We start from the raw sequence: 11806 nt of genomic DNA, 5'->3' as shown, positions 1-11806 counted from the left end.
ATCAAACTGAGCGCTGGCTGGGATCTAAACTTTTGGGTTGGCTGACTTCTAGCCTCAGAGAGCCAGATTCAAGCAATTAAACTTTCCGAGTGAGACACAGGAAAGAGAACTGTGGAACGAGGCTGCTTTGGTGCTGTGGCAGGAGAAGGAAGAGACAGGCGGAAACGGAAAGAGCGCGCTGGGGCGGTCAACGTTCTACGCATGCGCGTGTGCTTGTACCTTCGGGGTTGAGGCGGTAGCCATGGAGTCTTCCTCGAGCGTCGGGAGAGGCGGAGACGGTTGTTGTAGTAAAGGTGAGTCTTTCTCTCCCCTCCCTCCCCTGTGCTTTTTATTTAGGGTTTCACTTTGCACTCAAATGCCGCATTTTATCAAGCTTTTAAACCAACTAACTCACCTGTCCGTCCTCCATTTCCCACCCAAAACGCAGCTCGGAGCCGCCGCTGGGACAGAAAGGAAGTCCCGGAAACCCCGACTTTGCATTGGAGATTCCCGGGTTTTCAAACGGCCCCCCAGTAACCTTTTCCTTTACCCCTCTTGTTAAATGAGGAACCAAAGGCCTACCTGTTGGTCACGTGCAGCCGCTGCCCTCCCAACGGCCATTTCAACCTGTCCTTGCAAAGCGCGCCAAGCCCCTAGAAATCCCACGTTAACTTGATTTCCCCCCTTTTAATTTCACAGACACATTCAGAAATTTAGAAGAACTTGCCTGACATGGAGACATACCCAAAATAAAACCGGCGGCCCGCCCTAACCCCGGACAGCGCGCGGCCCGCCCTAACCCCGGACAGCGCGCGGCCCGCCCTAACCCCGGACAGCGCGCGGCCCGCCCTAACCCCGGACAGCGCGCGGCCCGCCCTAACCCCGGACAGCGCGCGGCCCGCCCTAACCCCGGACAGCGCGCGCCTCCGTAGGCAAAATCTTGCGTTCTGCACGGACACCACGACCCCCTCAATGCATCTCCAAAGCTGCATCCCCCCAACTGTGCCTCCCTTGGAACTAGCTTCTCTGACGAAGGGGGTGGGGGTGGGGGAGAGCTCTCTGAAGTGCGGTTTTAACCCACCTCCCGTTTCTAAGGAAACACTATCAGGCCAGTCCTCTACCTAAAATCCGATGAAAAGCCCTGGGGGGAAGCGTTTCCCAGAAATGACCACATACAGTCCTTTTACCTTCTTTTCCCTTTCCTTCACAGCACAGACCAGAAGTCCCAAGAAAGAAGAAGAATTGCTGTTGACAGTGAAAAGGCTGAAGCAAGGTAATGTCTTAGAAGCTTGATTAAAAACACTGCTGCTAGCTGTATAACCTCGGGAACAGAGGGGGTGAAGAGAAGACAGCAGTCACTTACTAAGTGCTTTACCCGTTTGGTTCACCTAACAGCTGTGGGAAGTAGGCCTTTTACCCTGGAGGACCCAGAGACAGAGAGGTCAGAGAGTTTCCTGATCCTGGGCCTGCAATTCTGTCCACACCATCCCATGCTTCAAGGCTTTTCCCTTACTGCCACCCACCTCAAACTCACTGTGTCCATTTGAAGACCGAAGGATGTTGACAGTTAGTCACACAACATCCATGTATTACTTGCACCAGAAATACTGTTGGTGGAGGGTCAGGCACTGTCCTGGGCAGGGGGATGTGATTAAAGGGTTACATACATGTAACAGCGTTAGGTCACAGACACCCCAACAGTGCCAGAGTCCCCAGACCAGCGTCATCACATTGTTTCCAAGTTAAGGGGCAGAGATTGGGGGACAGACTTTTAACCACTAAATAGAGCTTCATTAAGGTAAAGATAGAAGAAAAAAGAGTCACTTAAAATTGCTCGTGTTGCACATATAAATGCACATTAAGACAGGCCTGCGGTAACGCCTCACATCTGTTAAATTAGCTGCTCTGACAGAGAAGGAACATTACTGCTGAAGAGGATGAACAAAAGTAGGTAAGCCAGTTGATGGAGTTGTGATCTCTTCTGTGGAGCTGTTTAGAACTAGGTCCACAGGGCTATAAGGCTTTGTTCCATCCTTTGTTCCATCAATACTCCTTACTGGATCTGTATCCCAAAGAAACCAAAGAGAAAGGAAAAGGGCATTTCTGCAGGCTCTCTCTGGGGTGACCAAAAAAATCCAGCCCACCTTTAGGGAAAGGCTGAACAAGTTGTGGCACATTAATGGGATGGAACATATTCCCCTCCCCTGCCTTTTTTTCCCCCCTTTTGTTGGGGGTAGGAGGGAGGATGCAGAATGGCCGTCCCTCCTCTCCCTCCACCCCTGAAACTCCACATGTATAACGAATACTGTGTTGCTTAACTTTTTAAGAAGGGAGGGCAGGAGAGAATGTGGTTCTCAGAATTCTAAAATGAAGATTTAAAAAAGAAATGAAAGTATAAACTTTAAAAAAGGAATGACTAATGTGAGCAAGGGCATCGATGGTAAGTAAATTAGAGGATACTCTTCTCTCTAACAATGAAGTTATTGGAGTAGACCCTCACAAAATCTCAGGGCTGGAAGGCAGATCATAGCAGTCATCCATCCAGTCCAGTTGAGCACACCTGAGCAAAAATACAGACAGAGAAGAGTTAACCGTCCTTTCCTGGAAGGCCTTTCATGAAAGGCACTATTCCACTAACTAGAGTGAGCTAGTCCAGTCAGTGAGAAGGGGAAGCTCTGGCTCAGGAATCACAGGTGGTGAGTTCACTTCTTCCCCCCCTTTCTACTTGCTGCCTACATGAATTTGGCCTTATCACCTACCATGCCTTTAAAGAAGGACTGTTTGAGTGGGTGGTCGCCCCACTGTACCTCATCTGTGAACAGCTAGATTTGCCAAGCCTCGAGAACAAAACCAAATAGCTTTGAGCCTGATTCCCTCCCTGCCCCTGTTCTTCAGGCCACCCTCCATTGCATGCAGCGCCTTCTGCATCACTTACTTGAACGCAGCCATCATAGGCTTCTCTAATAAAGCTTTTCTTTGGCTCTCGTCAGGGTGCTTGCCACTCACCAACACTGCCATTAATTAGTAAGCTCATGTTCTCCTGGACACTGAACAAGTTAAAAAGTATCCTGAGCGAACTTAGGGTTAGGGTTAGATTCTTTCTTCTCTGGTCCTTTCTGTCCCTGACATGTTATCCTGGAAACACCAAACCTTCCTACTCTCTTTGCTTATTTTTCCTGACGTGGCACACAAACCGCACCGATCTGCAAATTGGCCACCTTTCTAATTTTCTTGGCTCTTGCCTACCTACATGCCTGGAACTCATTTCCTTCTTACTACTGCCTCATAAAATCTCTTACTTTCTTTGCAAGCTCAGCTCAGCTGTCGCCTTCTCCGTGAAAACTTGTTTATAGCATCTGCCCAACACAACGTAAGCTTCTTGAGGGCTTTTTTCTTTATGTTCCTAGTGCCTGGCAAATGTCATTGTATGATGATGGCTTGACTGACTGATTTTGCTGTGGAAGGGAACCCAGGGTCTCAGAGGGCTCTGCCAGTGAAACACAAAAGCCCGTGGAGATAGGCAGGCTCTACTAACCCAGGCAGACTTTTGAAGCCTTGGGCCTGGTAATGGATCATGGCTCACTTGCCCGGGGCCTGGTAATGGATCATGGCTCACTTGCCCGGGGCCTGGTAATGGATCATGGCTCACTTGCCCGGGGCCTGGTAATGGATCATGGCTCACTTGCCCGGGGCCTGGTAATGGATCATGGCTCACTTGCCCGGGGCCTGGTAATGGATCATGGCTCACTTGCCCGGGGCCTGGTAATGGATCATGGCTCACTTGCCCGGGGCCTGGTAATGGATCATGGCTCACTTGCCCGGGGCCTGGTAATGGATCATGGCTCACTTGCCCGGGGCCTGGTAATGGATCATGGCTCACTTGCCCGGGGCCTGGTAATGGATCATGGCTCACTTGCCCGGGGCCTGGTAATGGATCATGGCTCACTTGCCCGGGGCCTGGTAATGGATCATGGCTCACTTGCCCGGGGCCTGGTAATGGATCATGGCTCACTTGCCCGGGGCCTGGTAATGGATCATGGCTCACTTGCCCGGGGCCTGGTAATGGATCATGGCTCACTTGCCGGGGCCTGGTAATGGATCATGGCTCACTTGCCCGGGGCCTGGTAATGGATCATGGCTCACTTGCCCGGGGCCTGGTAATGGATCATGGCTCACTTGCCCGGGGCCTGGTAATGGATCATGGCTCACTTGCCCGGGGCCTGGTAATGGATCATGGCTCACTTGCCCAGGAACTGATCTCAGAAAGCCTCATCAGCATTTTTAGGCCATGGTAATTTAGTGACTAGTCACCAAATTGTAGAGGATTGAGATCTGTTAAGGAGGTGATCAAGATAATCTGTGCTCAGCTGGTCAAAGATTTTTAAAAGCTTGATCAGAGTTTTAATTCTTGCTTTAATTGTTCCCATAAAGTGATGGAATATTTCTTGCTCTATAAGAAATGATGAATAGGGGGTAGATTTCAGAAAAGCCCGAAAGACTTCCATCACCTGATGCTGAGGGAAGCAAGCAGAACCAGGAGAAAATTGTATTCAGGAGCACAGCAGCGGCAGTGAGATTGCATGATGATCATCTATGATGGACTCTTCTCAGCAATACAGGGATGCCATCTGCATCGAGAGAGGGAACTATGGAGACTGAATGCAGATCAAAGCATGCAGTTTCCATGGTTTTCTCTTCCCCTTTCTCATAGTTTTCCCCTTTTGTTCCATGTGTTCTCCCAACATGACTCACATGGGAAAAATGAATATATTTTGTCTAGCCTAAAAATTGAAATGTATATGAACGTATTAAAAACCACACATAAGAACTGTATATGTATGAAAATACATGTGTATGAAAAAGTATATGTAAAAACTAGAATAAAATATATAAGAACTAAAATGTCTATAAGTAACACACACATTTATATATATATATATGTAAATTTTGAACTAGCAACATTGTGAAATATATGAAAACGAAATAAAATAAATGTACAAAATGTTTAAGAACTGAGTGAAATATATAGGGACCAGAAAAAAAAATGTGCCTTATATTAACTAACTTTGGATTCTCTTACCTGTCCACAGAAGGAAACCTAGAGCCTAGGATTGAAGTCATGATCAGCAGAATTACTGAACTGCAGCAAAGTGAGCCAATGCTTTGAGAAACTCCCCAAGCTTGGTGTAGAGAGCTATCTCACTGGCCTTGGCGTTAGGTTCTTTGTACCTACTTGATATTCATTTCCCTGAATCACACTTCACAATGTGGAGAGGGCTCAGCAGCTTGGGTTGGTCAAGGAAGGATTGTAAGAGGTGCTGGTGGTAAAGTTGGATCCTGAAGAAGTATCCAGAGTAGAATTTCTAGCCCAGGAACTGACACTGACCTATCCTAAATTTCAGTACTCTGCCTGACTAACTCGGCTAACTCCCATGCAGTTTCTACCTTTCAGGCTCCTCCATTGTAAAACAAGTGGGGCAGGTGGGAAAAGCCATTTGCAAAGATCTCCTTTCTTCTTTGCTGTAACAGCTAAGAAAATCGCAAATGAGGAGCTCTCTGAGATCCAGGCTCATGGGCAATCCCTGCAGAAAGAACTGGATGAATGTAGGTACTACAGCTTCAAGCAACCCTTTTTTCCCCAGCACTTTCCATCCCAAAGTCATCCAGTTTTAGCCAGCAGGATCTTCTTTCCATACTTGCATTCACAGGAGCCAGTGAGATCTTTGAAATCTTCACACTCCTGCTTAGTTCAGCCAACTCCTTTGGGCACATACATTGTGCACAGGAGGATCGTGCTGGGTAGTGCAGTGAGATAGAAAAGACACAAATGTCCAACGCCACAAAGATAGGCACTTAGACTGAGAAGTAGAGACCATTTTTGTTCTAAGGTATAAATTTACATGTGTGTGTGTATGTGCGCGCGCGCGTGCGCATACACATAAAAATGTGAATACATACACACATACATATGTACACACACACACACACACACACACACATCATAAATAAGGTCTCTATGGTAGTGTTGGCCAACCAATGGAAGGCCAAGTGATTTGGGTTTAAGGCATGGTCCTAGCCCATAAACCCAAGCTATGTTGCCAGGTTAGGCAGAGCACCTGCACGGAAGGCATATTAATCATTTTTTGTCTAGATAAAAGAGACCATTCTCTGCTTCATTTCTTACCTTGTCTTATTCACTGGTAAGGTGTTGCTCACTCAGACTGAGACCTTTGGCATACACCTTACCTTAAAAAGTCCATGGTCTTGGGGCAGCTAGGTGGCACAGTGGAGAGAGCACCAGCCCTGAAATCAGGAGGACCTGAGTGCAAATGTGACCTCAGACACTTAACTCTTCCTAGCTGTGTGACCCTGGGCAAGGCACTGTTTAACCCCCATTGCTTCAGCCAAAAAAAAAAAAAAAAAAAAGTCCATGGTTCTCCCATGGCACCCAGGACATCCTGTGGGCTTAATGGTGCAGGCACTGAACAGACAAATGCAAAGACTGACTAATCGCTACCCTCAAAGAGCTTAGGTTCTGTTGGGGAAAACAGTAGGCACACATATTAAGTAGAGGTGGAGTGAATATCAAGTGAATGAGTACACAGGTTGTTAAATGGGAGGTGACTATGGAGGGAGGCCTCAATTGGGGGTCAGGAAGGACGTCAAACAATGGTGGTGCTTGCAGAAAGAGGAATTCTGTGAGGTGGAGAGAAGGAAGGACTCAATATTTGAGTCCTGAGGCTTGACCATTGCAAAGATAGGGAGATGAAGTCATATGTCCCGGATGAACGATGCAGGGGGGACTAGTTGCAGTGGATTGTGGAGCTCCGTGGGTCATGAAATATTAGAAAGGTAGGTTGGGGGCAAATGGCGAAGGGCTTTAAAAGCCAAAAAGGGATTTATTTTTGATTGACTTTGATTTTGCTTCTGGGCCCCAATTTGTTATGTGCCAAGCCGGGGGCCTCTGAGCTCACAACCCTGGAAACCACTGGGATTCCACTGAGTAGGGTGGAAGGCCGCAAACAGATCCTGTGCTTACGGAGAATTATTTTGGCAACCCCGCCAGCTTGCTGAAGGCCGTGCGGACAAAGACTGGAGCAGGACCGAAAGGTAAAGCTGACCATCTGATTTCTGTCCCTTGCAGTGAGCTTGGAGGAGGCACAGGTGAAAGAAGTCCTGAGCAAGAAGCAAGGTATCGACCAAGCAACAAGCCTTTATTCAGCACCTTCTGTGCCAGGGAGGGCGGGTTCAAATGGAAGGAATGTAATGATCTTGACTCTCAAGGAGCTCACAGTTGTAGTGGGGAAGGCAGTAGATATATAATGTGACTCAAGATTAAGGGTAGAGAGAACCAGTTCAAATAAAGGCCCAAAGTTGCTGAACCTAGGGTGGTTTGAGAGGGGAGGGACTAATGGTGGGGGGCCTCCAGGATGGTCAAGTACCTCCAAAATGGCAGGGCGCTTGCGAACACGGTTTGTGTGCCATTTAAGTCCATTGCTGGCTCTGTGACCTTCCGTTCTAGAAACTCTGAGGACCCTTTCCCTGCACTGCCAGGAGAAGGACACTGAGGCTCTCAGGTCAGTGGCCCCTTGTCTCACTCGTTCCCTTTAATCTCAACCTTAGCCCTCAGATCATTTCTAGATCCCAGGCCATCAAATTTAATCTGTGGCCTTAAATTGGTATTAACACGTGTGTCTGGCCCCAGAGTTGTTTCGAAGCCAGAATTGTCTGTCCTTGGCCTTCACTGGTGCGGGTGAGGGTAAGGCCACCAGCATGTAAGGCCTTCCGGGGCATTAGCAGGCTCCATGCTGAGGGACCCAGATGCAAAAGCATCCAGTGCCCCAGGCGCTTTCTTGATCCAGCTCACAGGATCCTGGAGCCTGAGGGCCCAACCGACTGTGGTTCCTCTGTCGTTTGAGGCACCATGCAGCAGGAGGGTTGGGAAGGGGCACAAATTTCCAGGCGAAACAGAATTGCTTCCCCCCCCCCCCCCACTGGCCTCTGCCTGCACAGAACATCAATAGCGGAAGGGGTTCTTAAGGGCTGCCCGAGAGGGGTCAGGGTTACTGGCTTCTGAGGTTCCCTCTTCCCCCAACCTCCATTTTCCAGGCAGCTGGCAATGACTGAGGAACGCAAGAAGAGGATAACCGAGCTCAGCTCTAAAATCCGGGAGGAAAGACTCAAGAAAAGGAAGCAGAGGTAAGCCCTTGTTCCAGCTCTTGGTCAGTGCTGGAAGGCTTCTGGGCTGGAGGGCGAGCCTCTAATGGCACCGACTCTGACCAGCCCTGTGCTGTCTTCTGTCTTAGGATGGAGTTTGGCCAGCAACTAGAGGGAATGATGGAGAAGCACAAGGCCCTCTGGGAATTCCACGTGAGGGGGAAACCCCTGGTTGGGATCAAAGGAACCTGGTTATTGTCGGGGAGCATAAGATCCGGGGACTCCTTGAATAGAGGGACCCACCTGTTCGGAGGGGGCAGTGAAAGGGTCACAGGGCTTGGAAGAGGAGGTGAAGTGGAAGAGTATTTGGGGACAGGACATGGGACCAGGCTGTTAAGGAGTTGTGTTTAACCTGGAGGGGGGCAGCCGTGGTTTTGAGAAGGCTTCGAGAAAGCTGCATTTGTGATCTCAGTGGATCAAGTGGATTCAGGTAGATGGCCACCTGTTGTCGATGTAAAAGAGATGCTGCTCAGGAATAGGTTAGGAACTCTTCTCGCGGACTTTTGGTGAACTCCCCAAGGGAGGCCTGAGGGCAGACAGGACTGGAGAGGGAGGGATCTCGGACCACTGCAGGCTTCCATTTCTTCCTTCTTTCAGAGGGCAGACAGACTGTCCCAGGAAATGCGCGTCATCAGCCGCCACAAGGAGCAGCTGCTGATGGAGGGTGAGGAACCCTGTGGGGGGAGGGGAAGGGGCCCTGTGGGGGGGGAAGCAGAGGGTGGAAGTGAGGAGGGAAAGGTGAGTAACGCCCCTTTGGGGAGAAAACCGAGCCTCCCCATTCCTTGGACTTCCTCCTAGGTTCCCTTAAAGATAACCTGCCTCCCCCTGAAGGGGGAGAGGGGCATTTGCCCCAGGTGGAGCCCAAGACTGCAGTCTCCACCTGTACACAGTCCTCAGGAAGGGGGACCGGGCAGGGACGAGGAAATCCCGGGTGAGAGCGCGGTTAATGTCGTTTGTACTCCTGTGACCAGAGAGGCGCAGTCAGGAGAAGCCTGGCAGCATCCAGGCCCAGCTGGGCGCGTTGAGCGGGCCTGAGGGCGGGGCCGAAGCCCCAGCTGCCAGCGGTGTGGATGCCTTCCTGCGCAGTGCCGAGGCTGCTGCGGCCGTGTGAGTCTCTGTTGGGTGCGGGGCAGGGCGCAGGGGGTGGGGGCCGCTAAGCTGGGCAGCTTGAGGGCTGCTCATTCCAGGCAACCTCTCTTAGGCAACTGTTTGAAGAAGAGAACAAGAAAGCCACAGAATTCCTGGAGGCAGCTGCTCTACGCTATCGCCAGCTGCAGCAGAAATACCAGAGGTGAACCCCAAAGCCCCTCCAGAGGGGGTGGGGAACCACTTGGTTAGCTATCTCTCTTCCCCCGAATCTCATTAGTCTCTCGCTGTTGGTGTGCGCGCGTGCACCAGCGCATTGCGGGGTGTTTCTCTCTGTGTCTGTCCCCTTGGCCTTGCTGACTTTTCCCTCCCGTTTCTCTTTCTCCAGCTCGCCTTCCCTTCTCTCTTCTCTTCGATCCTTCTCTGGGTTTTTCCCTTTCTCTGTGCCCCTCTCCTTGGCGCAGCCCTCCCTAACTTGGGCTCTCCAATTGTGGCTCCTGGCACAGGATGAAGAAGCAGCTGGAAGCTGTTGGCCACAGCGGCATGGGAGGGTCTCAGGAGAGAAGCCCAGAGGGGGCTGCTGGAGGGGAAAGCAGCCTTGTTACCGAGGTGAGTGAGGAGGGGTAAACATGAAAATCTCCCTGGCCATGGGAGAGTTCAAAGAAAAAGAATCAAGGGCCCTTGGGAGACAGACATGAGCAAATGGAAAAGGAGATGTGGAAGAGAGACGCCAGCAGTGAGGAGGTTAAGGAAAGGCAGAAGTAGAGAGAGGTGTGTGTGGGGGGGGGTATCCCTGTTTGCTGGCTCGTGGTCCTTCTTTACCCTTTTCTGCCTCTCCCCATCTTCCCCCTCCCAGGCTGTCATGGAGATTCCCCAAAAAGATCAGCAAGCCAAGCCTGGCATTGGCCACCCCGCTGGCTCATCCCAGAGAGAGGTTCACGGGGAATCGGAGCGCCCGTCACCTCAGTGAGACGAAGCTTTGTCTGCACCGCGCTGGAGACCCTTTGCCTTGTAGCTTGGCCTCCCTGAATAAAGAATTCCTCCCTCTCTGCTCCTGGCTCTGGCTGTGCGTTTGTTCTTGGGCAGAGCTTTAGGCCCGTCCATCAGCTAAGCATCTAGTCGGTGCCGGGCCCTGGGCTGGTGTTGGGATAAACGGCAGAAGGGAAACCTTCCTGTCCTCAAGAAGACTGCCCTCCAGACCAGAAGACAAGGTGGACATGGACGGGTAGGGATGAACCCGACCCGCGGTGATTGTCGTGAAGGAGGGCCTTCAGCCAAGGAGGGGTCCCAGCGCAGTACGGGGCAGTGGCGCTTGGGCCTCAAATCAAAGAGAGGTTTGACAAGAGAGAGGGGAGGAGAGAGTCCGTGCGAGTATAAAGTTAACCTGGCTGCACTTGACCGTGTGTGGAGGGAAGGGCAAAGTGCGCATGTCGGACTGGCGAGGTGAACTGAGGCGCAGAGAGTCTGGAGAGCAAGTGGGCATTTGCATTTGGCGCTGCTGGCAGCAGGGAAACGCTGGAACTCACTAAGAAAAGGAAGGAACTTCCCAGGACCCTGACCAGCCCCACTGGTCCAAAGCAACTCCAGAGGGCCAGTGATGAAAGTGGAGACCTTCTGGGACAGACGTGCCGAAGGGCATCCAGACATACATCATCCCTCGATCCACAGCCACCTACCGGTACCTAGAACTAGATGTACCCTCACACAGGCAGACACGGAGCCTGGGGCTGTACACACATTCCCATGCCTGCAGAGGCTCATAGAGCAGCGTGGGCGCGCTTTTAGAAATGCCTCGTGGGGCACTCCGGTGTACTTGGTTCTACAGGTTTGTGAGAAGGCTTCAGTTTTTCATACTGATTTATCATTTGGGGGGAGTAGGTCACGAGAGAGAAAATGGAATGGAAAAAATTAAATGAAAAAAAGAAACATGCCTCTCTCTCCCCCTGGGTACCCCGCCAGCCATTTGCCCTGATGATGAAATTGGCGGTCCTTCTTAAGAAGCTGTCACTCGAGCTGTGGTCACACCGCAGGAAACCACTGGGGGGGGGGGGCAAGCAGGCCTCACGCCCATCACCAAGTGCAGGGAGCCGCCTACTCCCAGCCTATGAAGACTTTCCTTGGTAGAACGTGCGGGGAGAACACTTTGTTCCCGTGACCAAGGCAGCTGACGCTGGCCGGGTGGGGTGCTTGGAACTCGGTCAGTCCCATAGGATGCCACAGTCGTGCGCCGCGTCCCAGGCCATCAGCCACTGGTCCAGACTTAGGTCTCGTCTCTGGACTTCAGGGAGAGTGAGGCTGGAAACTTGGCGAAACTCTGCTTTGCTTAAATCTGATTCCTGCACGAGTTAAGGCCTTCATGATGTCATTGGGTCTCTTCTAAAATGAAGGATGAACACCAACTGATACAGTCAATAGAGAATCAAGTCGACATCCCCTCCTGCTCCAGTCCCATAAGGAAGTCGTGGCCTGCCAAAAATAAATTTCAAAAACACCACAACCCTGGAAATATCTCAGTGCCACGTAG

At 51.0% G+C, this 11806-nt stretch overlaps 1 protein-coding gene across 4 annotated transcripts; it reads left to right on the top strand.

Moving 5' to 3' along the window:
- The first annotated feature begins 210 nt into the window (after positions 1–210).
- Positions 211–10333, top strand: LOC127542700 (synaptonemal complex central element protein 1-like). Of its 4 annotated transcripts, XM_051968462.1 has the most exons (13): positions 211–293; positions 1190–1252; positions 5070–5129; positions 5509–5583; positions 7124–7171; positions 7502–7556; positions 8089–8178; positions 8286–8349; positions 8794–8860; positions 9168–9303; positions 9398–9487; positions 9789–9891; positions 10139–10333. In XM_051968462.1, the coding sequence occupies exons 1-13, from the start codon at positions 242–244 to the stop codon at positions 10250–10252; spliced, it is 1017 nt and encodes a 338-aa protein (XP_051824422.1). In that variant the 5' UTR covers positions 211–241; the 3' UTR covers positions 10253–10333. The 4 variants fall into 4 exon arrangements, with proteins under 4 accessions (XP_051824422.1, XP_051824424.1, XP_051824425.1 ...); XM_051968464.1 differs by lacking the exon at positions 5070–5129; XM_051968465.1 differs by lacking the exon at positions 5509–5583.
- The last annotated feature ends 1473 nt before the right edge of the window (positions 10334–11806 follow it).

Source organism: Antechinus flavipes, chromosome X (assembly GCF_016432865.1).
Source record: "Antechinus flavipes isolate AdamAnt ecotype Samford, QLD, Australia chromosome X, AdamAnt_v2, whole genome shotgun sequence".
NCBI classification, from domain to species: Eukaryota; Metazoa; Chordata; class Mammalia; order Dasyuromorphia; family Dasyuridae; genus Antechinus; species Antechinus flavipes.
The sequence above is the reverse complement of the archived record's forward strand: the minus strand, read 5'-3'. Positions and strand labels throughout refer to the sequence as shown.

Bases quoted from the DNA above. Each gene is read 5' to 3' on its own strand.
- LOC127542700 (XM_051968462.1), top strand. From the start codon at position 242: ATGGAGTCTTCCTCGAGCGTCGGGAGAGGCGGAGACGGTTGTTGTAGT. The intron at 294-1,189 runs GTGAGTCTTTCT...TTTCCTTCACAG, and splicing joins AGACGGTTGTTGTAGTAAAG to CACAGACCAGAAGTCCCAAG. The intron at 9,892-10,138 runs GTGAGTGAGGAG...TCCCCCTCCCAG, and splicing joins AAAGCAGCCTTGTTACCGAG to GCTGTCATGGAGATTCCCCA.